This window comes from Lontra canadensis, unplaced genomic scaffold (assembly GCF_010015895.1).
Source record: "Lontra canadensis isolate GAN:19392208 unplaced genomic scaffold, GSC_riverotter_1.0 scaffold1, whole genome shotgun sequence".
NCBI classification, from domain to species: Eukaryota; Metazoa; Chordata; class Mammalia; order Carnivora; family Mustelidae; genus Lontra; species Lontra canadensis.
The window spans coordinates 25670621-25694135 of NW_022630995.1; the positions used below are offsets into that span (position 1 = coordinate 25670621).

Genomic DNA, 23515 nt, shown 5'->3' on the forward strand with positions numbered 1-23515 from the left:
TTTTTCCTCAAAAGCCAAAATTTTATCATTGGCAATAAATATGTCAGTTGTTCTCCTTGAAGGAACAAGATTACTTTGTTCATTTTTGAGAAAATGTGTGCCAAATACGTGAGTTTTAATAATCACAATTTCTCTGTCATTCTTTCAAGTAACAGTGGTTTTACATGACAGAAATAACTAGTTCAGTTCACAACCCAAATAACTGCATAGATGTTTTTCCATGAGATAACCATTGTGCTTTAGCATAGAGGAGAAATGCTTTATGCATAGTTCCTGCTTTGTTACACAAAATGTTAAAGAGACACTTGTTTAAAGGTTGAGGTTTTATGAGATTAATAATTTTTACTGCTTCATCAATGGCATGCTTAAGTGAAACTGCCTTTTTAAAAATTCCATCTATGAATACATAGCATAGTGGTAAAGAGTACAGTGACCGTCAGCATAGTTTGGAACAATTCTCCTTATTCTATTAAGATACCAGCAACTGCACCCACCATTATTTTTGCACTATCAGTACAAATGTCAACACAGTGAAAAAGGCGAAGAATGTCCTAGAATCAGGATAAAAATAGTTTTGACATCTTGAAAAGCTCACTGGGATCTTGGGTTTGTACACCACATTTTCCAAACCACTGTCTTATATGATTGTTCTGAGGTGGGTGAATATTAGCTTATATGAGATCACGTGGTTTTAGACTGACTAGTTCTAGAAAAATTTAAGTAACAAATTTAGATTCGGTGTGTCTATGTGCTTTCTCTTTTTGTGACAGCCCTGAAGGCACTACCTTGTACCCTAGTGGGACAGATGGACTGACTACCATCCGAGGCACCTATTCAAGCTTGCTCTTGTTTGTTTGATTAGTCATTGGGCAAGTACTGAGAGAAACCTACCATGTACCAGGTTCTCTGTCTGGGCTCTGGGCTCTGAGGCAGAACTTGTCATGCCCTTCCTCACAAAACCACTTATATTAATTTCCTGTTGCTGTTGTAGCCAATCAAAATAAACCTAGAGGTAAAAACAATATAAGTTTACTATCTTACAGCTCTGTAGTCAGAAGTCTAACACCAGTCTCATGGGACAAAAATGGAAGAGTTGGCAGGGCGCCTGGGTGGCTCAGTCGGTTAAGCATCTGCCTTTGGCTCAGGTCATGATGTCAGGGTCCTGAGATCGAGCCCTGCATCGGGCTCCCTGCTCAGTGGAGCCTGTTCTAATTCTCCCTTTACCACCTCCCCTCCCCATAACTCATATGCTGGCTTGCTCTCTTTCAAACAAATAATATCTTTTTTAAAAAATGGAGATGTTGGCAGCACTGCATTTCTTTTTGGAGGCTCAGGGGAGCACCCATCTCCACAACTTTTCCAGTCCGGAGGCCCCTGTGTTCCTTGGCTTGCAGCTCCTTTCCTTCCCCTTCAAAGCTGGAAGCTTCGTATCTCCCTCTGACCACAGCCCGTAAAGGTTCTCTGCTTCAGGGACTCCTGTGAGTAGACCGAATCCGCCCAGATCATGCCGGCTAATCTCCATCGCAAGGTCTATAACCTTAATCACCTTGGCAAAGTCCCTTCTGCCCTATTTGCTTATGACATGCTCTAGGGATTAGAGTGTGGGCCTTTTTTTGGGGGTCATGATTCTACCTACACACTCTCAGGAAGTGGGTGTTAAAATTTGCTGAGGGAATGAAGGAAGGATCTTCGCCCATTGGCCGTTTCTCGGAGCTGTGCCCCTCCCCGAGATGCTAGTCGATGGCGGAAGGCTCAGTTGAGGGACCTTCCCTTCTGGGACCCAGTGCTCCTCTGCGGTCTCTCCAGTGGATGAGAACTTCCACTGAAGCATTTACTCACTGCATCTCCTCTACTGTTCACTCCTGCCCCCACTCACCTGTAAGCTCCTGGATTTGTGTCTTGCCTCGTTCTTGGGATGCCCGGAGTATAGCACAGTGCCCGCACTTGGTATGTACACAGTAAGCATCTGTTGAAGAAGTCATGGGTGCATCAGTGAACGATTCTCACATCCCCCAAGTTCCATTTTTGCATTTTGCCTGTATACGCCCATCCCCCAAAGAAGCAGAGTGGCTTCAATTGTGGGACTCTAAAGCCTGTGATAGGTGTCAGTGCAAGGGGGGGGGGCAGTGATGTTTGGGGGTAGAAGGGCCTTCGGCACCCTCTTGGGGGCCCTCACTGGCAGCATCCGGTGAGCCTGCAGCCCGTGACCTAGCTGGACTGCGGAAGAGCCCCGGAGACGGCTTCTCCTGCAGCCCGGGAGAGCGGCTTTGGGTTTCACGGAGGGACTGCCGGCCGCATCCCACAGGAGCAGGTGCGGAGCCAGCCCGGCCTGCTCTGCAGCCACGACGAATGTGGCCTGTTGGCTCCCCGGGCCCACGGACATAGCCAGCACAGAGCCTGACTCTGACTTCGCAGAGGTGTTTTAATTCAGCCCCCACAAATGGCTTTTCTAAAGACAACACGCATTTTACAGAGAGCCTTTTGTATGGCGTTGCTGGGGACTCATTCAAAAATAACAGGAGCTCCAGACTACAGAATTAAAAAAAAAAAAAAAGTTTCTGTCACTCTAGACGCAGCTCTGGTCTTCCACCTCCTACCAGTTGGCGCATTTGTATCAAAATGAATGAGAAACTTAATCCCTGGTACTTTATAAAGAAGCCATTTTTTTTTTTTTTTTTTTTTGCCTCGGCTGTGGTTTGCTCTGTGTGCACTTTCTTAATGGCAGTGTTTAATAATGTTTATATTGCCTTTAACCTTTGACTCACTTTGCAGTGAAGTTCCCAGATGTGGTGTCACATCCAATCCTGGCAGGCTGCCCCTCCCTCCTTTGAGACCATGAACTTCTTATTCCTAGGTTTCTCGTTCCCCGCCAGTCCTCTTCATCACCCCTACTGGGCAGGCCGGTGGTCCCCTGGGGCCATAGGCCATATCACTGTTAGGCATTTCCATCGATCAGAGGCTATGCTCCAGGACCACGCTCTGTGATTTACTTCTGTTATTAAATCCTGAGAACAACATTACAGAGTGAAAGCTATTGCTCTCCGGCCTCAAATGTAAGGTCAAAATCAACCCTCAGAAAAGAGTGTGTCCTTTTATGTTTGGGTCCTTACAAAGACTGCCCCATGGTGGGGATTACTGTATTTTAAACCACAAAGTAGTTTAACTAATCATCCCAATACGAAAATGGGTGCCTGAGGGGCTGCTTAATATTCAGACATTTGTGGGATTTTGTCCATTTTGCAGGTGAGGAAACTGAGACTCGGAGAAGTTAATTTAAGTTGCCCAAGGTCACACAGCTCCTAAGTGCTACAGCCAGTTCCCAGGCATATAATTTTACTCCAATAACCTCATTATTATTCCTCCTGAGTTCTTTCTTTCAGCTTTAAAAAGATTTCAATCTAGGGTCTCACCGATCTCTTCCTTCTTCTTGTTTAGAGTTTGTTCTTAGAGCAGAGAGTATCGGAAATGGATATACCTCCAATCTAGAGTCATACTTTTACGAATAGTACTAGGAGGATCTAATTGGCCTTCTAAGCCAATGTGTGTAGGATTCCCTCTCATTCATCCGTGCCAGACAATCTCCCTACCTCCCTTTGCCACTGATGGGAGGTTCATTGCTTCCCAAGTCAGTCCCTTACTTTGGTTCCTCTTTTTGAGAAATTCTTATACTCAGCTGAAATTGTCTTTCCTGAAATTTTCAGTTTGACAGAATTTTGAGTCTGGAGATCCAAAAGTACCTGGATTTGTCTCTTATTATCTTCCCTTCCCTCAACTTCCCTTTCTCTCCCTTTCCCTCCCCTCCTCTCCTCTTGCCAAAAAATGTTTCATTTTAGATTATTTTTAGATATGTAGAAAAGTTGTCAAGATAGTACAGAGAGTTCTGTATATCTCTCACCTCATTGTGAAAATCTTACAGTACTGTAATATATTTGTCAAAGCTAAGAAGCCAATATTGGTGTATTTCTATTTACTATAAACTCCAGACTTTATTCTGATTTCACTAGTCTCCCCCTCTTCGCCCCCCACCCCCTTGCTCTTTCTCTGTTCCAAGATATCATCCAGGATCCTATCACGTTTTGTCATTAGTCTCATCTGGTGTGTGATAGTTTTTCAGTCTTTCCCCATTTTTCATGACTTGACAGTTTTGAGGAGTACTAGTTAGCCATTTTATAGAATGTTCCTTAATTAGGATTTATTGTTGTTTGTTTAATTTTATTTTATTACACTCAGTTAGCCACTGTATATAGTACATCGTTAGTTTTTGAGGTAGTGTTCCATGATTCATTAGTTGCGTATAACCCCCAGTGCTCATCACAGCATGTGTCCTTCTTTTGTTGTGCGGTTATGGGTTTGGGAGAAAAATACTGCAAACGCAAAGTGCCATTCCCATCACATTATATTAGGGACACATGATATCATTTACCTTATCACTGGTGATGCTAACCTTGATCTTCTAAGGTACAATTCTCCTCCCTCCTCCTTCTATACACAATTTTTTAGAAGCAAGTCATTATGTGCAGCCCACACTCAAGAGGTAGGGAGATTACCTCCTGGAGGGGGTGGTAACTACATAAGTTAATTTGGAATTCTTCTGTAAGGAACATGTATCTCTTCTCCTACATTTATCTATCTATCTATATATCTATTTTTATTTATGCAATCACTTATTTAGATCAGTATGGAACAAAGCATATTTTTTTGTACTCGGGGTTATAATCCATTACTATTTGTTTTCTTACCCAAATTGCTTCAGCTTTGGCCACTGGGAGGCCTTCCAGTTTTCTCCTGTGTCCTTTTGACATGCCCCATCCCTTTGTTTTTTAAGGACTTCCTTACTTTCAGGCACAAAAAGATCTTCCAAGTTCTTCTTGTATTTTCGCTGCCCATCCCTAGAACGAGCCATTTCTCCGAGGATCCCTGATCCCTGTTATTTGAGAATGACATTAGAAACCACAATCTGACCACTGGGTGTGCTCGCTGATACCAGGGTGTCATTACTTCTAGATTTTCTCAGTGGCAGAACTGGGAAATAGATGTATGTGTGTCAGTCCATGTCACACATGTATCTATGATATTTCTGTATCTACATTTGGTTCTTCAGTAAAGCTTGTCTTTTGAGCTTTTATGTTTTTCTGTGTAGCCAACAATGAAATGTGATTCACTGCCTGCTATCACCAACGTAATGTTTAAAAAAAAGAGAGAGAAGAAAGTGAAAACGGAGATGTTCACATAAATATGGCTTAAGAACTGAGCCATTTTGTAGTTGATCATGCCATTTTAGAGATAAAGAGATCCTGAGAATTTATTGGGATCCTACAAGGTTAAGGAGACTTACTGATACAGTCAGGTTTGGAATCTGGATATTTGAAATGGAGTCTTTTTATTTCCACCATATCTCATGCCTCTTTAAGACTGATCAGTATTCTTTGCTTTGTATTCAGCTCTATAATTAGCTTTTGGGAATGTTTTAAGCAGATTAGAAAGTAATTTCATAAATTGATGTACACAGGCATTACCTAGCTAACAGAAGTCTGCTAGAGTGTTAGTGAGGGAGTTTGTTCTCCAGCAATGGATCTTAGATCAGCAACTTGAAAATGATGTTCTCATGGCTAGATGTTAGTGGTTGAATCTTTTCAAAGGATTATGATGATTATTCTACCTTGTTTTACTTTGTGTAACTACCTTTTAAAAAAATCCTTTTGCTCTGGGAAGAGAATCCTAAGGCTCTGATAGGATAGATACTTGAAGCATATACCTGCTTTTCAGAAATGGGATATAATGAAGCAATGAAGGAGTCTGCTTAATGTTATCCAAAATGTTGGTGATAGGGTAAAAAGGAAAAAATGAAAGCTGTGGCCCCCACAGTGCCACTTCTAACAGGCTAGCCACACAGCTCCTTTATTTTAAATCGCTCTTGGCAGCTTGTAAAGCAGAGAATATGTGAATGTTTGTCTCCAGAAACTCCTGAGGCTGTAGGACAGACCTAGGATGCCTTCAAAGGTTTCAGCCATTTCTTTTGAGAAGTGGGTTTGTTTACACTGGGTTAATTGTGTCTTGTCACCATGGAACAGTAACATCTTCCTGTTCTTTTCCATCTGTATCTATTTATTCCAGAGACTTACCATTTTGTTTTTGTTTGGTGCATTGTAAACATCCAAGATTTTTAGTGGAAATATATGGTAACAGCTGTTTTTCGTGTACCAAATAAAATAATAATGAACCTTAACCTTGAGATGATATGTCCAAATTTTTCCAGGTGTGGAACTGACTTGACTAGAAAAGTTCGTTTTGGGGTGGTCATCTCAATACAGAATCACATCCAGCTGCTTGCCATCAACTTCATTCAAAGAGAGCATTTCTATAGGCCATTTTTAAAATTCCAGTGCTCCCTTCTTAACCTGGCCTTTCCTCTTTAAAATAGTGTATTTTGATATACGTAAGCATACACATACACTAAAATCCCATCTTCCTTCTTTCCTGCTTTATTCTTCTCCATCGCCCTTACCACCATCTGGTATTCTGTATATTTTACATCTTTAGCTTTTTAATTGTCTCTTTTGCCCAAGAAGAATATAAACTCTACGACAGCAAGGGATGTGTTTTGTTCACTTCTGTATACCTCAACCCAGAATAATACCTGGAATATAGTAGATACTCAACGAACCCTTCTGAATGAATGACATGAACATTACAAGTTGTGATCATTTGGCCCCTGATTTTAATACAAATACAAATAGTTGAGTTTTATTTTATAAGATTATTTTATAAGTGAAATAAAGCACATTATTTAAAATAGGGATTTACATGTTCACGAAAAATCTCAGAATTTGTACGAGACGTAGTATAGTTACTTAGAAGCTATGTGGTTACTCCAGAAATGCAAGGCTGTTATCGCGTGCAAGGAATTTTGAAATTCTCTGCTAAATATCACTGATGAAATTAGTGGAAGAGCTAAAAGGAAAAAAAAATGTTTTGTTTTAAAATGAATTACCTTCAGATTCACCCAAATATATCTTGAACCCTAAGTGACATTGCCCAGTTTGATCCCATATTCTACTCACCAGGTTTAGCAGGAAATGACTGTTGATTGTTATAAAAAAAAATCCTATGATTCTTGGGGTGCCGGGGTGCCTGGGTGCCTCATCAGTTAAGCGGCTGCCTTCAGTTCAGGTCATAATCTCAGGGTCCTTGGATTAAGTCCCACATTGGTCTCCCTGCTCAGTGGGGACACTGTTTTCCCTCTCCCTCTGCTGCTCCTCCGGCTTTTGCTCTGTGTGTGTGTGTCAAATAAATAAATAAATAAAATTGTTAAAAATAAAATTAAATTAAAAATCCTATGATTCAGTAATCACACACCTGGGTATTTACCCAAAGAATGCAAAAACACTAATTGAAAGGATATATGCATGCTTATGTTTATTGCAGCATTATTTACAGTAAATTATGGAAACTGACCAAGTGTCCATTAATAAATGAATGAATAAAGAAGTAATATGTATATACAAGGGAATATTACTCAGCCATTAAAAAAAATCAAATCTTGCCATTCGAAACAACATGATTGGACCTAGAGAGTATAATGCTAAGTGAAATAATTCAGTCAGAGAAAGACAAAATGCCACATGATTTTACTCATCTGTGGAATTTAAGAAACAAAACAAATGAACAAAGAAAGAAGAGACAAAACAAAAAACGGACACTTTACTGTAGACAACAGATGGTTACCAGAGGGGAGATGTGTCGGGTGATGGGTGAAATAGGTGAAGAGAATTAAGAGTACATTTCCCACGAGGGAAGAGTACATTTCCCAGGAGCACTGAGTAATGTATAGAATTGTTGAATCACTATATTATACACCTGAAACTAATATAACGCTGTGTGCTAACTTTATTGGAATTAAAATAAGAAAAAAATGAAAACAAAAATAAACTTTGATTTTGGAATAAAAAAACCTATTCTAATATTTGGCAATATGGAGAATATTTTTAAAAATACTGTAAAATTCAAGGTTAATTCCTCTGAAAGAATGTCAGCATTTGTTTGGCTATATAGATGTTGACATGTTTTTATTTTTAATCATATTTGCTTTAAAAATACATTTTTATTTTGAATTTTAAAATTTTTGGTACCTAAAGTACTTAACACTTTTAAAACTAGTGGATTCTTCCTTGTATAACCAGTATGTAAGATAACATAAAAGGGCCTGTCACTTCCCTAGCCGTGTTATAAGCTGCATCATACCAATCAATCTGATGTCAAATTTCTTGGAGCATCCTCTCCAGGACAAGAAACAGACAAATAAAAAGCAAATAAGCAGACAAATAAAAAGTAATCTAGTCAGTGAACATCACAAACTTGTTTGCAAGCCGTCTTTGGACTGGTACTGGGTACTAATTACATCTTTGTATAAGAATAACGTATTTTCATATTCCCACCTTTTATTCCAGAGCATTGGGGAGTCAACAATGTCTGTTGTGTTAAATCAGCTGCTGCCCATGATTAAACCTTTGGACCGGAGGACCAATGATGACTATAGCCCTGAAGAGCTGCTGGTCCTCCTGATATATATTTATTCTGTCAGTGGAGAGTTCACAGTGGACAAAGACCTGGGGGAAGCTGAGGAAAACGTGAAGAAAGCTTTGGCTCAGGTCTTCCTAGAAGAGTCTGAATTGTCACCTCTGCTACAAAAAATCACAGGTGAGTGTTTAATAAAAAATACAGGACATAAACATCACTGATACAGAAAAGCGTTTAAAAATAAAGGCATTTTAGGAAGAGGATGAGACCATCCTCACTGGAGTTGTTTGGAATTTTATGAGGCCTGGTGAATGCTAGCCAGCCCCTAGGATTAGAGGTTTTCACTGTAGTATTTCTTTCCAGCTGTAGTGAAATTGTCTTCTAATTGCCGGTCACAGCTCCTATTTTTAGAGCCTCATTAAAATAGCAAGATTCTCACAGGGTACAGTATCTTTAAGAAAAAAATAAAACGTGCAACCTATTCAAAGGATTTGTGTCGACATATTTTCTTGGAGACTGTCATTTCAAACTTAACACACACACACACACACACACACGCGCGCGCAAAACTGTTTCCCTAAGATGTTGTACAGTGTCATACAATCGAAAATTGCAATTTTCAGAAGTACTTTCGTACTTTTTACTTCTCATATTTCATTTTGAATCTGCATTAATTGGTAGTATCCCAAATAATATTGAAACATCCCAGTAAAGGAGGCTGTGCTGAATCGGGAAAAATACATAGTTAAATATCACACACTCTAGCCATTTTTACTTTTAGTAAGAACCGGTATGTAACTCATAGAGACATTCATTTGTGTTTTTCTTATCAAACTCAGTATTATTTCTATATTGTATGAAGTCTGTTTCCATTGGGATGGATGGAGCCTGGATCGGTTTAAGAGTGGAAATTGTTAAAGCTTACACACAAAACTGAAATAGTCTAAAAACATACCTATTTCCGTTCATTCATGAACGTGTGTGTGTGTGGGAGTACATGCAGACCTCTCCAGTCAGGAAGGCCCCACTGAGGTGCATTATGTATTTCCCAACTCCTCCTCCTGTCACCTGTCGTGCCTCACTGAGGGGAGCGTCCAGACCGCTCCGAAAGAGGCTGTGTCCTGTCCTCCGCAGTGTCCCGTGCATGGTGCTGGCCTTCGTGCTCACAGCTGACCTTTCCTATGTTTGATTATGGAAAATGAAACCCTGACGAGGTGGAAACTGAAGGAAGTTTCCACAAAAATGAAATATTTCCTTGCTGAGCATAGACCCTCTTTGCCAACTTAAAATCTACTTAAGGAAAACTTGTGGAATTTGCTCGCATTTCATGAAGTTACAGCTCTGTATGTGACTATGTGTGTTTGTTTCGCTATAAATGAATATTGACTTAGAAAGGTTTCATACGGTTTATGCAGCACTCTGAACAGTAATTTGATTCAAAGTCAATTTGAATGCCAGGAGAATTTAATTGGAAGTTATTCTTAAAATGCATAATTTCAGAAACAGACAACAAAGATGGTTTGTTTTAGCTCCGGTTCTTTGGATGGCTTTTCTGTAACGTTAGTGTGTTACTGTATTATTTTGGGAATTGAAGTCACGCTGGGAGAGTATTCATTTAATACTCGCTCAAGGTGTTTATTGACCCAGCATTTCACTCTTTATTACTTTCTCTATTTATGATTGCTTAGGATGTTGCATTCTCTTCCTTTTAAATGTGATTTCACATTTAAAAACACTTCTGTACATTCATGTTGATGTAAGGAAATTAGTAAGTTTAGCAAATGAAGTGTAAAAATAAGGATTTGTAGAAATGTTAGTATATTTAAAATTTTTAGAGACATCTTATTTTGTAATAGGAAGTATACATTCCTACCTACATTAACTTTGGATGCACAGTTTAAATAGGGTGGGTAAGAGGTGCTACTTAAATGTGGCGTAAGAGAACTTAGCCAGTGGAATACCTATGTGTCGCTCCACTTCTATGGACATCAAAAGGACTTTATTTCCGAAGATAGGCTTTTACTTGGCCACAGACATACCCCTACTAAGTACGTTGGAAAGTCAAATGTTCTGAGAAGTAGGGTTTATGTTTACGATTAGTTGCGGAGATAACTTTATATCTCAAGACAAAAAGCACTAGGATGGGGGCGCCTGGGTGGCTCAGTGGATTAAAGCCTCTGCCTTCGGCTCAGGTCATGATCTTAGGGTCCTGGGATCAAGCCCCGCATCGGGCTCTCCACTCAGCGGGGAGCCTGCTTTCCTTCCTCTCTCTCTACCTGCCACTCTGCCTACTTGTGATCTCTGTCAAATAAATAAAATCATTAAAAAAAAAAAGCACTAGGATGTTTTTGGGGTGGCAGTGACTCAATCTTGTAGAACAAGGTGGGCTATTCCATTATATACTGAAAGAATTGAATCGCCTTCCAAATTGCCTTCCAAATGCTTGGCCAGTCGTGAACTAAATTAACCTGGCTTTACCGTGAACTTGGACACAGTGTTGGGTTTATGTTATTCCAGTTTCTAGTCTTGGCTGACTTGTTACTGGGTGGCAGAATTTCTTTTATGGCTTGTGCACAATTTGGGGCTGATGAAATTTGGTTTCAAACTATTATTGAAAGCAAGCTATTAATCAGTAAACCTCCACTTTTCTATTATAATTTTATTAATCTTAATAGAATCAAGAAAACAATACTTTTTTTCCTACTGAAAAGTCAAGCATGTGATCATCACCCAAAAGTGAAGGGATCAGAATTTGGACCCAGGTGTTCTGGGTCTGGAGCCCAGGTCTTTAAACAAGAGATTCTAAACCTGCTACCAGCTCACTTCCATCACCATTGCATTTATTATATTTTGTAACTGACGCTTGCTACGCTTACTGTTTTATGACATGCTTGCTCAGCCATTCCATCATGTTCTTATTTCACAGACAGTGAATTAATATTTGGTTAATACTGTTGGTCCCACCTGTTCTTTTTACTCTGTCTGTAATAGCTACTTATAGGTGTTTCCCCATGCCTTCCTATTTTTGTGCATGTATTCTCTTTGTTTCTGCATTGCTATTAAGAAATTAAGATATTATTTCTAGTCATTGAAATCTGTTGGTTATCTAGCTTTTTAAAACAGGAATGGCAAACTTAAATTCTTCTTATTTCAATGATATCTCTTGACAATAATTGCCCTGTGTTTAAAATTCATATTTTCTTTTTATATGTTAAATATGTAATTTACTTTTGGCCATCTCTTTCATTTCTCCCTGTCCTTCTTCACTTTTATGGAAAGCACAATGAGAAATTGTAATTGGCAAAACATACCAAAACTTAAGCATGGTCAATGGCAGCATACTTTTTTCCTTTTGATGGCTACTTTTAGGGAGAACAGTGGGCAATAACTCTCTTTTCTATTCACACAAAATAACAAGGGCTGGCTCCCTGGGTGTCAGGGATGGGAGTTGTAAAAAGAAACTTGGTACAGCCTAAAAATGTCATTTACTGTTCTTTCTCAGTCTTGTTAGTTCAAAGAGATGATCAGTTTCTGTATATATTAGTGTTTGCCTAGCTTTCACAAGAGCAAACAAAGGAAAACCACTTGAACTTTCTTCAGAGAATGAAGTCAAAATTCTAACTTTAAAGATCTGTGTAAACTTGGAACATCATCATACAGGGAGGTGTATCAGATAAAGGATAGAGCTTAAATGTAAAAATCCTTAATTCAAAAGTCCTGGCTCTGTCATTTCCGAGCAGTGTGTGTTAGCCTACCATCCATCTTCGAACCTTGATAGTAGATGTAAGTGCCATATTGACTGCTCAATGATTTTACTAAAAATAAAATGATGTTATATGTGTGCACTCATTTCCAATCCATATACAATGTACGTAAGTAATCTTCTGGGGCACCTGGGTGGTTCAATGGTTTAAGCCTCTGCTTTCAGCTCAGGTCATGATCTCAGGGTCCTGGGATCGAGCCCCGCATCAGGCTCTCTGCTCAGCAGGGAGCCTGCTTCCCCCTTTCTCCCTCTGCCTGCCTCTCTCTGCCTATTTGTGATCTCTCTGTGTCGAATAAATAAACAAAAAAAACTTAAAAAAAATAATAAGTAATCTTCTCCCTTGAGTGTTGTTATTTTGAAAGCTTCTAGCAGTTATGTAGGGCAGTACTTCCCAACCTTAATCACATTGTGACATGCACAGAAAAAGAGTATGCTTGCATAGTATACTCAGGTAAATGGACAGAAGTTTTTGGTCAGAAGCAACCAGCCCTGAGGCTTTGACCACTCCAAGCCCTACCTACCTAACCTGTGAGCTGAAGAGAAACAGCTGGGCACACATGTAACCTATTAGGACCAAATCAGTACTTGAAGGATATGTTGGTCAGAAGGTTCTAGAACCAGAGAAAAAGGGGGAAAAAAAAAAAACTTGCGTATTGTTTTTGACACCCAAAACTATTTTGGTACAATTTCCTTTTGGTAAGCAATTTTTATGTTGCTTATTGATTTATGTCCCTGGATTTTTATATTATCTTTAAAGGAAAGGTCAATAGGGGCTAGATCTACTGAGTTTAGTGTGAAGCTAAGGAATGAGTGATTCAAATGAGCTAAGAAAAAAAAATCTATGGCTTAAGATAGAGGCATAATAATACCATGGGAACTGTACTTATATTTATTACACTGTTATTCTTCTTCCTGTTGAATACTTGGTATTATCACTTATTGTATGATTGTGTAAGGATTACACCTGAATATATGTAGTGGGAAATTTACAAGATTAGTTTAACAAATAGGGATTTATTTTTTTCTCAGCAGGAAGTTCAGTGACAGGCAGCAGAACTCATGTTCTTCCTGACTCCTTCCTTCCTTCCTTCCTTCCTTCCTTCCATCCTTCCTCCCTTCCTTCCTTCCTTCGCTTTCTTTCTGGGTCTGTCATCATGGTCATGAGTTGGTCACCCCTTTTAGACTTATTATGACCTTGAGTCAACAATAAAAGAAAACGGTTGAAGGTAAAAGGCATGTATTAACAGAGGCTGTACTTTTTCATATTAAGGAATACAATAACATCTCTCCTGTCCTACTTGTATCATTGGCTAGAACTGGGTTTCTTGACCACCTCTGGCTCCTAGAGTATTTTTTTTTATAATTTTATTTTCTTTTCTCAGCATAACAGTATTCCTTGTTTTTGCACCACACCCAGTGCTCCATGCAATCCGTGCCCTTTCCAATACCCACCACCTGGTTCCCCCAACCTCCCACCCCCTCTGCTTCAAACCCCTCAGATTGTTTTTCAGAGTCCATAGTCTCTCATGGACTAGAGTATTTTTAACTGGGCATCTGTTTGTCATGACCAAAGTCAGTTCTGTTAGAAGAAAGAAGGTGAAATGGACAGTAAGTTAAAAAAAAAAAAAACTTGTACTTGCTGCAGTTATCATTTTAGGTTTCCTTGGTAGGGAATGTTGTAAGGGAAGATAATATACTATGAGGTGGAGTGATGCCCAAGGTACTTTAATCCACAGTTATAATACTGAAGTTTCTTTTACAGTATATACTGAAGTAATGTGCTATTGTGTGCTAGTATCACTGGACATATCACAAATATTATCACAAATATTCTCAATCTATCAATATTTGTTGAATATGTCTACATACCTGGCATCAAGCTCTTGGAGCACAGAACCCCTAGGGGCAGTGGTAGTGGAATATAAAGGTTCTCAGCACAGGATTAAGAGTTGTGTGATTGGGTTTTAGTTCTGACTCTAGATCTTAGTAGTTGCGCCATCTTGAGTAAGTCACTTAAGTTCATTCTCTTGTGAAGATAGTATTTTTCTTTCTAGATGTATAGCTGTGCTTCCTTTGCCCCATAAAATCCAGTACTTTTGTATAAAATAATGGCAGGATCCCTGTTCCTCTAACTGGAATGATCAGAACTTCACATTGATTTGGGTAAAATGCATACATTGTCTTCATGATGGACAATGATTTTTTAAATCATCTTCAACTTTGTTAAAGTTTCATTTTAAGGGATCTTGTTTCCTAAGCTTTCCCCCCCCCCTCTTCCTTTCTCACTTGTCTAATACCCTTTTTAAGATCAATCACGTATAACAAATGAGCAAGGCAGGTCCATTGGGAAAGCACTGTTCTTAAGGACACTGGGAAGATAAACAGTCTGGTGAGCTTTCAGCTAGTTCCCTTGCATCCCCTAGAAGAAACCTAGTAGAGGAGGGTCTCTTCATCAACCCTGAATGAGGGAGCTGTTGAGAATTTATCTTTCAGTGGGTTGTGGAAGGGACATCATGGTACTTTCAGGTCTACTTCCCAGATGGAAAGCACTTTTGTGCCCTTATCTGTAGTGAAACAACGCCACATTCTACAGACAACAGTAAAAATCTTGTTGCAATGATTTATGCAAGATTTCCTCTTTTGAAAAGCTCAGGTAAACATAGACTGTATAAAATTATTATTGCTATTCACGTCTGCCACTTTATTATAAACACTCTCATCTGTGTTACCACAAGGCATAGATATTTTATTATGTTAGTAGAGATATGTCTTTCAAACAAAGCATTTTTTATAGTTGGCTGAGTACTTTTCCCAGCCTTGCAGAAAGTCAGTCTTCTTAGTAAAATATGAAGTACTTCCAAACAGAAAATTGTGAAAGATGAGGAGCCAATAAGAAGTTCTCCCCTTATGCTTCCTTTACTGTATCACCTCTGCATTCTTTCCTCATCTCACAGGTTTGCCTCAGTAATTAATCAGATTTCAGACTGCATTTCTGTAGATTATTACTCCCTGAGGGCACTATTCCAATTGAAAAACAGTTTTCAAAATTTCAAAACTCTTTCCCTTGAGAAGTTGTTCCTTAGACCTTAAGTATCCCTCCTGGCTTGGCAATGAATAGGCTGTTGCTGTGGTAACTGAAAGACTGCTCCTAAAAACTCATTACCAACCTTCATGTTACCCACACTTGAATGAGAACTCTAGCTCATTACAGTAGGTGACAGTGTACAAAACCATGATTACGGAATCCACCAACTCAGCTGGAGGAGTCCAGGAAGTAGGGTAAAATTTATTTTAGAAAGGATTCTACCTTATTTCTTGGTTCTGATTTATGGATTTTCAGTTCTTGTGGCATTCCAATATTGGACTTTTCATTAAGGGATATACCTCCATTTCTAATGTTTCAGATTTTTTTGTTTCAGGACGGCCAGAACAAAACAAAACAAAAACAACTTGAAGACTGTTGTTTTCCATTATGGTTTGCAATAGAGTTTCGTATAATAAGGTATTTTTTTCCCCTTGATTTCTAAGATTTCTGCTGGAAACTCTGATGAAGAACATATGTCTGCCCTAAATCTCTCCCATGAGAAATGTTGGAACTGTTACATTTAGTTTTACTGTCCAACATATTAAAATAGTTAACCACAGCACATATTACAAAACAGCTATATCAAGTGAAGTTTAAAATATTTATTTCATATTTAAAATATATCACAAGCTATGTAGAAAGATACTTAGACCTGCCTATTAAGGTAGCTAACTAGGTAAGCAATTTTGTTAACATATTAAGGGATCACTGCAAATTACTTTCTCAAGTACTTAATTTTTCCATGTCACATCATAAAAACAATCATTCTTAACTAAGACACTGGAACAGATATTCTTGCATTGGTATTTATGTGTGCACAAATGTGTAGAGACATAATGTTCATATCACTGATTTTTGTGTCTGCACATGATATCAATAGTAACAATTGTTAATGTTACAGGTGGGGATTAATTGTTGCTGATTCTTAATAATTGCACATTACATGAGGTGTAAATTTCTCAATCATGAAAAGAAGAAATAGAGTACACAGAATACAAGAATAGTTTTCTTGAACATGTAGCTATAGATAAATAGGAGAGATAGAGTGATGCGGCTGAAAAAGGTGCATCTGGGGGGGTGCCAATTTTTACTCCTAAATATGCTCACACCAAAAAGCTAGTATGAAGATTGAAAGACAAAAACAGTAAATATAAATTATAGTAAAAATAATGATCATAATTATTAGTTAAGAGATACTCAAGGTAAAATCAGTTAAGGGATATTCAAGAAGAAAGATGTTAGATGTGACATCAAAAACATAAAATGGAAAAGGAAAGAATAAAAGTGTTTAAATAGGATTGAACTTAAGTTGTTATCAACTTAAAATAGACTGCTAAAGATATGAGTTGTTATATGCAAGCCTCATGGTAACTGCAAAGCAAAATCTATAGTAAATACATTAAAGATGATGAGAAAGGAATATAAACATACCTCTAAAGGAGGAGATTATGCTGAGTGAAATAAGTCAAGCAGAGAGAGTCAATTATCATATGGTTTCACTTACTTGGGGAGCATAAGGAATAACATGGAGGACATTAGGAGAAAGAAAGGAAAAGTGAATTGGGGCAAATTGGAGGGGGGGGGTGAAAGATGAGAGACTGTGGACTCTGAGAAACAAACTGAGGGTTATAGAGGTAAGAGAGGTGGGGGAATGGGTGAGCCTGGTATTGGGTATTAAGGAAGGCACATATTGCATGGAGCACTGGGTGTGGTGCATAAACAATGAATCTTGGAACATGAAAAAAATAAGGTAAGTTAAGATGTAAAAATAAATAAAAGAAAAGAAAGTCACCAAACAACAAAGAAAGACACCAAGAGAAGATGAAAGGAACAGAGAAGAGCTACAAAAATAGCCAAAAAACATTGAACAAAATGGCAATAAGTAACACCTATCAATAAGTACTTTAGATGTAAATGGACTAAATTCTCCAATTAAAAGACATAGAGTGGCTGAATGGATTTAAAAAAAAAAATAGCCCATATATATTCTGCCTGCAAGAGACTCACTTTAGATGTAAGGACACACACAGATTGGACATGAAGAGATGGAAAAAGATATCCCATGCAAATGGGAACCAAAAGAAAGCTGGAGTGACTGTATTTACACCAAAAACATAGACCTTAGAGCAAACTTTAAAGACATGAAGATGGACTTACCTAATGATAAATAGGTCAATCCAACAAGGAGATATAACATTTGTAAATATTTATGCACCTGACATAGATGCACCTAAATATATAAAGCAAATATTAACAGACCTAAATAGGGAGAAGTAGACAGCAAGACAGTAGTAGAGAATTTTAATACTCTACTTACATCAACAGATTATCTAGACAGAAAATCAGTAATATCAGGGGCACCTGGGTCGCTCAGCCACTTAAGCATCTGCCTTCAGCTCAGGTCATGATCCCAGGTCCTGAGATTGAGCCCTGGGTCAGGCTGCCTGCTCCATGGGGAACCTGCTTCTCCCTTTCCCTCTGCCTGCTGCTCCCCCTCCTTGATCTATCTCTCTCTGTCAAGTAAATAAATAAAATATTTTTTAAAAAAAGAAAATAATATCAGTATTATGTGAAACTTTAGAACAGATGGACTTAACAGATATATACAGAACGTTCCATCCAAAAGCAACAGAATACACATTCTTCTCAAGTGCATGTGAAACACTTTTCAGTTAAGCCACAAAACAAGTCTTAATAAATTTAAGAGGACCAAATCATACCAAACATCTTAAGCCACAAAACAATTCTTAATAAATTTAAAAGGACCAAATCATACCAAACATCTTTTCTAATCACAATGGTATGAAACAATGTATGAAATCAATTACAAGAAGAAAACTAAAAAAAAAATAATAATAATAAATCACAAATGAATAGAGATTAAACAACCTTCTACCAAACAACCATTGAGTCAATGAAGAAATCAAGGGTAGTTTTAAAAAAGAACCAGAGTAGAAATAAAAAAAAGAGAGACAAATAAAAATAATATAACATATCAAAATTTATGGGATACAACAAAAAGAGTTCTACAGGGGATGTTAATTATGATATATGCTTCAAGAAGTAAGAAACATCTCAAACAACCTAATTTCACACCTCAAAGAACTGGAAAAAGAAGAACAAATGAAATCCAAAGTTAGTAGAAGAAGGGAAATTACAAAGATTAGAGTAAAGATAAATAGAGATTAAAAAGACATTAGAGAAGAGCTTGTTCTTTGAAAAGATAAGCATTTTGACAAGACTTTACCTAGACTCATCAAGAAAAAAAAAAAAAGGACTCAAATAAAATCAGAAATGGTAGAGGAGATGTTACAACTGATACTGTAGAAATACAAAGGATTATAAGACACTACTATGAACAGCTATATGCCCAAAAATTGCTGAACCTAGAAGAAATGGATAAATTCCTAGAAACATACAATTTATTAAGACTGAATCATGATGAAATAGAAAATTACTAGACCAATTACTAGTAAGGAGATTGACTCAGTAGTCAAAAACCTCCCCCCTAACAGAAGTCTAGGACCAACTTCACTGTTGAATTCTACCAAACATTTAGAATTAATACCAATCCTTCTCAAACTCTTCCAAAAAAATAGAAGTGGTAGGAACTCTTCAAAACCAATTTTTCAAGTATTACCCTGATACCAAAAGCAGACAAGTACAACACAAGAAAAGAAAATTAAAGGCCAATATCCCCAGTAAACTTAGATGTAAAAATTCTCAACAAAATGTTAGCAAACTGAATTCACAATACATTAAAAGGATCACACATCATTATCAGGTGAATTTATTCCAGGAATGCAAGGATGGTTCAATATCCACAAAGAGTCAAAGTGATATACTACATTAACAAAATGAAGGATAAAAATTCTTACCATCATCTCAATAGATGGAGAAAAAGTATTTGACAAAATTCAACTCCCATTTATGATAAAAATTCTCATAAAATGGGTGGAGAGGGAATGTAACTCAACATAATAAAGGCCATATATGACAAGTCTATAGCTAACATTATACTTAATAGTGAAAAGCTGAAAGCTTTCTTCTAAGATCAAGGATAAGACAAGGATGCCTACTTCACCACTTTCATTAAACATAATATTGGAAGTCTTAGCCAGAACAATTAGGTGAAAGAAAAGAAGGAAGGAAGGAAGGTAGGAAGGAAGGGACTCTACCTCTGAGATTAATGATACACTATATGTTAATCAAATGAATGTAAATAAAATGAAATATTTTTCAATAGGACAAAAAAGGGCAGAAGATCTGAATAGATATTTTTCCAAAAAAGACACGCAGATGGCGAATAGGTTCATGAAATAATGTTCAACATCATTTTTCATGTGGGAAATGCAAATCAAAACCATAATGAGATACCATCTCACACCTGTTGGGATTGGCTATCATCAAAAAGCCAAGAAATAAAAATAAAGGGAATAAGAGAATTTTTGTGCATTGTTGGTGGGTATGTAATGGGGCAGCCATTACGGAAAACAGTATGGAGGTTCCTCAAAAAATTGAAAATAGAACTATACTATGAACCAGAATTTACCCAAAGAAAATGAAAACACTGACTTGAAAAGGCATATGCATTATAAAGGCATTTGTTCATTATAGCATTATTCAGAATTGTGAGGCTATAGAAGCAACTTAAGTGTTCTTCGGCAGATGAATGGATAAAGACATTGTGTGTGTGTGTGTGTGTGTGTGTACACACACACACACACACACACACAAAGGAATATTATTCAGCTATAAAGGAATGAAATCTTGTCATTTGTGACAACATGGATGGACATTATGCTAAGTGCAATAAGAGAAAGACATACCATATGATCTCTCTTATATATGGAGCCTGAATAAACAAACACACATGCATAAAAAGCTTATAGATGTAGAGATTGATGGTTGCCAGAGGTGGGGTTAGGAAGTGGGAGGAATGGGTGAAGGGGGTTAATAACTCACTTATCTTGCTTTGGACTCAGGATCCTCATCATGCAATGAGAGCCTTATTAGGTGAATCTAAGTTCTGTTCTTCTCTACCATTCTATGGTTCTAGCTTTATATGCTTTTTATTTTTATCTGAATCAGTATACTCCCTTCCCTACTTCTAAATCAGCTTCTCCTCAATACCATTCTGTCTTTTTCAGGATACCACTACATCTCAGGGGGGGAGCAATGGAGTCACTGACTCAACTTTACCCCCTATAGGAACTGGCTACTCCCTGCAGACCATCTCTATTGTCTGAGATGCTGTTTACATCTCTCCAAAGATGCTCCCTTATCCCAGGCACAAGATGGCCACGGCTGCCTCTCTGTGTCTACCCACTCATTCATGACAACAGATACCAAGTTAATATTCTTAAACTTAATTTTATGTTTTAATATCTTTATAGCTTTTCTTCCACAATTCCAGTTAGACTTTCTCATTGTAGGAAAAGTGCAAATGGAAAGAACAGTGTAGAGCCACATATAAATTTCATTTTATTGAGTACTGATGGAAAACATATTTTGCCATTTGTATTTACTCTTTTGTGAATTGCCTGTTCATAGTCTTTTCCCTTTTTTCTACTGTTATTCATTTTATTCTTAATGATTTAAAAATTAGAGCATTTGGATTATTAAGGTTATTAACACTTAGTCATATGTTTTGCTAATATCTTTTCATAGTCAGTATTTGCCTTTCATATTTCCCAGATGAAGCCCAGAGATAGAACTATATTTAGCAGAGTTGCAATCAGGACTCTGCATCTTCTAAGCTTCTCTGCCTTCAAAGTATTGGCCCCATTTTTTCAAATTACAATGGCCTCTGTGGACTTCTCATCCCTCCCAGCCATTCCTGGCTGATGTCATTCTAGAATAGCAACCCAGGGGGAAAAAGAGAGAGGGGGGGAGAGAGACAGAGACAGAGATTTTCTGATCAGTCTTGGAAACAAAGCTGACATTCAGCCAATGTTGCCAGGGGAATGGAGATTCCGCTGGCCATGCTGAGTCATGTGGCCATTACTGTGTTGAGAAGCAGGAGGGAGGGAGGCAGGGCAGGGATGTAGAGAAATGGACAATGCACTGTGATTGACAGTCCATCATTGCCTCTTAGAATGGGGGCGGGGTGTTGGAGTGATTCTACAAAGAAAGGATACTGGCATCCATTCCTGACATACTAATGTATGTATCTTGAGAAATTCACTAATAATCCAGTTTTGCATCTTTATAATTAGACAAATACAACTGTCTTGTCTTCCATCTCTTGAGTTTGATATTTTACCTGTAGTTGGGCCAATATGTCGTTGACACCTGAATAATGGCTTTGAAAGTAAGAATTGGGATACCTAAAAATAATTGTCCAAAATTTTCACTAGTGTCTTCGTATCAGAGCAACTGTCAACTAAAGTCATTCTTAGAACTAAAGCTGTTTTCACCGTATGATTGCCCCTCAAAACTCAAGTACCAATAACTATGCCTGTCTTGCATCATTGTGTCATTCCTTGTAATTCTTAGAATATAAGCTTTAGAAGGGCAGGAATTGCCATCTGGATGAATCAGAAAACCCCATTCATGTGAAATGTTCTTAAAATATCTATAATTGAATTTTTTTTTCTGATTACAGGAATCATTTGTTCATAGAATACTTCAAAGAGCTTTTGTACCTTAACAAACACAGAATAAAAATTTTTAAGAATCACCCATAAACCCACCACCCAGAGAAAACTACTGTTAGTATTTTGATGTATGTGTGGTGATCTACGGCTAAGTAGAAATTTAGATTCCAAATATGCTTCACAAGTAAAGGTATCAGGTCGGATTTTGTTTTAAATCTTTTGACAGTTTCTCTGTTAAGGTCACAGTGCCTAGAATAAGGAAGGTGCAGGTATATTGTCAACATAAGGTTTTTTAAAAACTAACATTAGAAAGGAAGTTGTTGAGAATATGATGCTGAATCCCTTCGCCAAGTCTTAGGAAACAGTGTCCCTCAAAAGTAAAATTACCATTAATCACAATATAAGGGAAGACCCCGTGAGCCCAAAAGGAGGTTCTTAAGGACCTTGGGTAAAAAAAAACATTTAGGTACAAGCAGTTCAGCCTAAAGTTGCAGCAGAAGAAAATTAAAAAGAGACACAACCGGCTGTAGGCTTTGACTTATACTGGCTTATTATGTGGGAATAAAAGATTAATATTTAAAAAACCAGAGGGAGAACATATGTGTACAACTGTGGTGATAGTGATTTGTATTTTGAAATTTAGTTTTAAATGTAACCAGGAATGTAATTCCCATAGAAGCCTGACTTCTTCTGCCTTCATGTGTTGCCTGTTTATTCTGTCTTTAGCACCTGGACTGACTTGGTCCCAAAAGGAATGGTAATTTTCACTGAAGTGTTTATACAATGAAACCCCCTTCTCCTTTTTTCCCTTTCATTTTAAACACGAGACATATGCCTGCACCTCTTCGTCAGGCTCTTGACTTGGTGCCAACCCGACAGAGAGCCATCTGGAACAGGAAACTGATACGACACAGTGTTCATTTACAATTTACATTTTCCAACATGCAAATGGTTTGGGGTTTTAATTTTAGAAGCTGTGGTTTGGTCCAAATGATACTCTTAATATAATTGGGCTCTTTATTTCCTCATTTTTTATTGTGGTAGTGAAGAAAAACAGTTAAATCTGGTTTGCTCTTTTCAAACCGTACTGTAGCACTTGGGATTTCTTCCCTATACAGAGCACCAACTTGCAAAGAATTCAATCCTTGGCCAAGAAAAGTTTCTTCAGAGTTAAGATATGGCTGGAGACTTCCTAACTGGGAATGCAGACCTTTTCTGTCAAAGTATAGAGACAATGCATGAAGTAAACAATAACACTTTAGTTATAGTTCAGAGTAGTTTTGACATTTCTTTGATGTACAAGTAGTGAAGCATATGTTTTCGTCCATTTAAAAAGCTTCGAATGTTTTCTTAGAATGCTTAGGCTTTTGTTCCCAGAAACAGATTTCAAGGCACAAACTGATTGTATAATTTTATCTTTATTATTAAACTTTAATCTTTTACTCACCGTCCACCTGCTTCCTTCCTCCCTCCTAATCTTGTACGTGTAGGAGAGAAATCAGAAAACTGGTCACCTTGGGAGTCTCTACACTATATTCCTGATTATTTCAC

At 37.8% G+C, this 23515-nt stretch overlaps 1 protein-coding gene across 1 annotated transcript in view; it reads left to right on the plus strand.

The window, feature by feature from the left end:
* Positions 1-23515, plus strand: part of LOC116876458 (sec1 family domain-containing protein 2-like) — a 326707-nt gene that overhangs the window by 87249 nt on the left and 215943 nt on the right. Inside the window, exon 2 of the mRNA XM_032873001.1 lies at positions 8448-8697. Coding sequence (XP_032728892.1) covers positions 8448-8697 — 250 coding nt within the window. The remainder of the gene's footprint in view (positions 1-8447; positions 8698-23515) is intronic.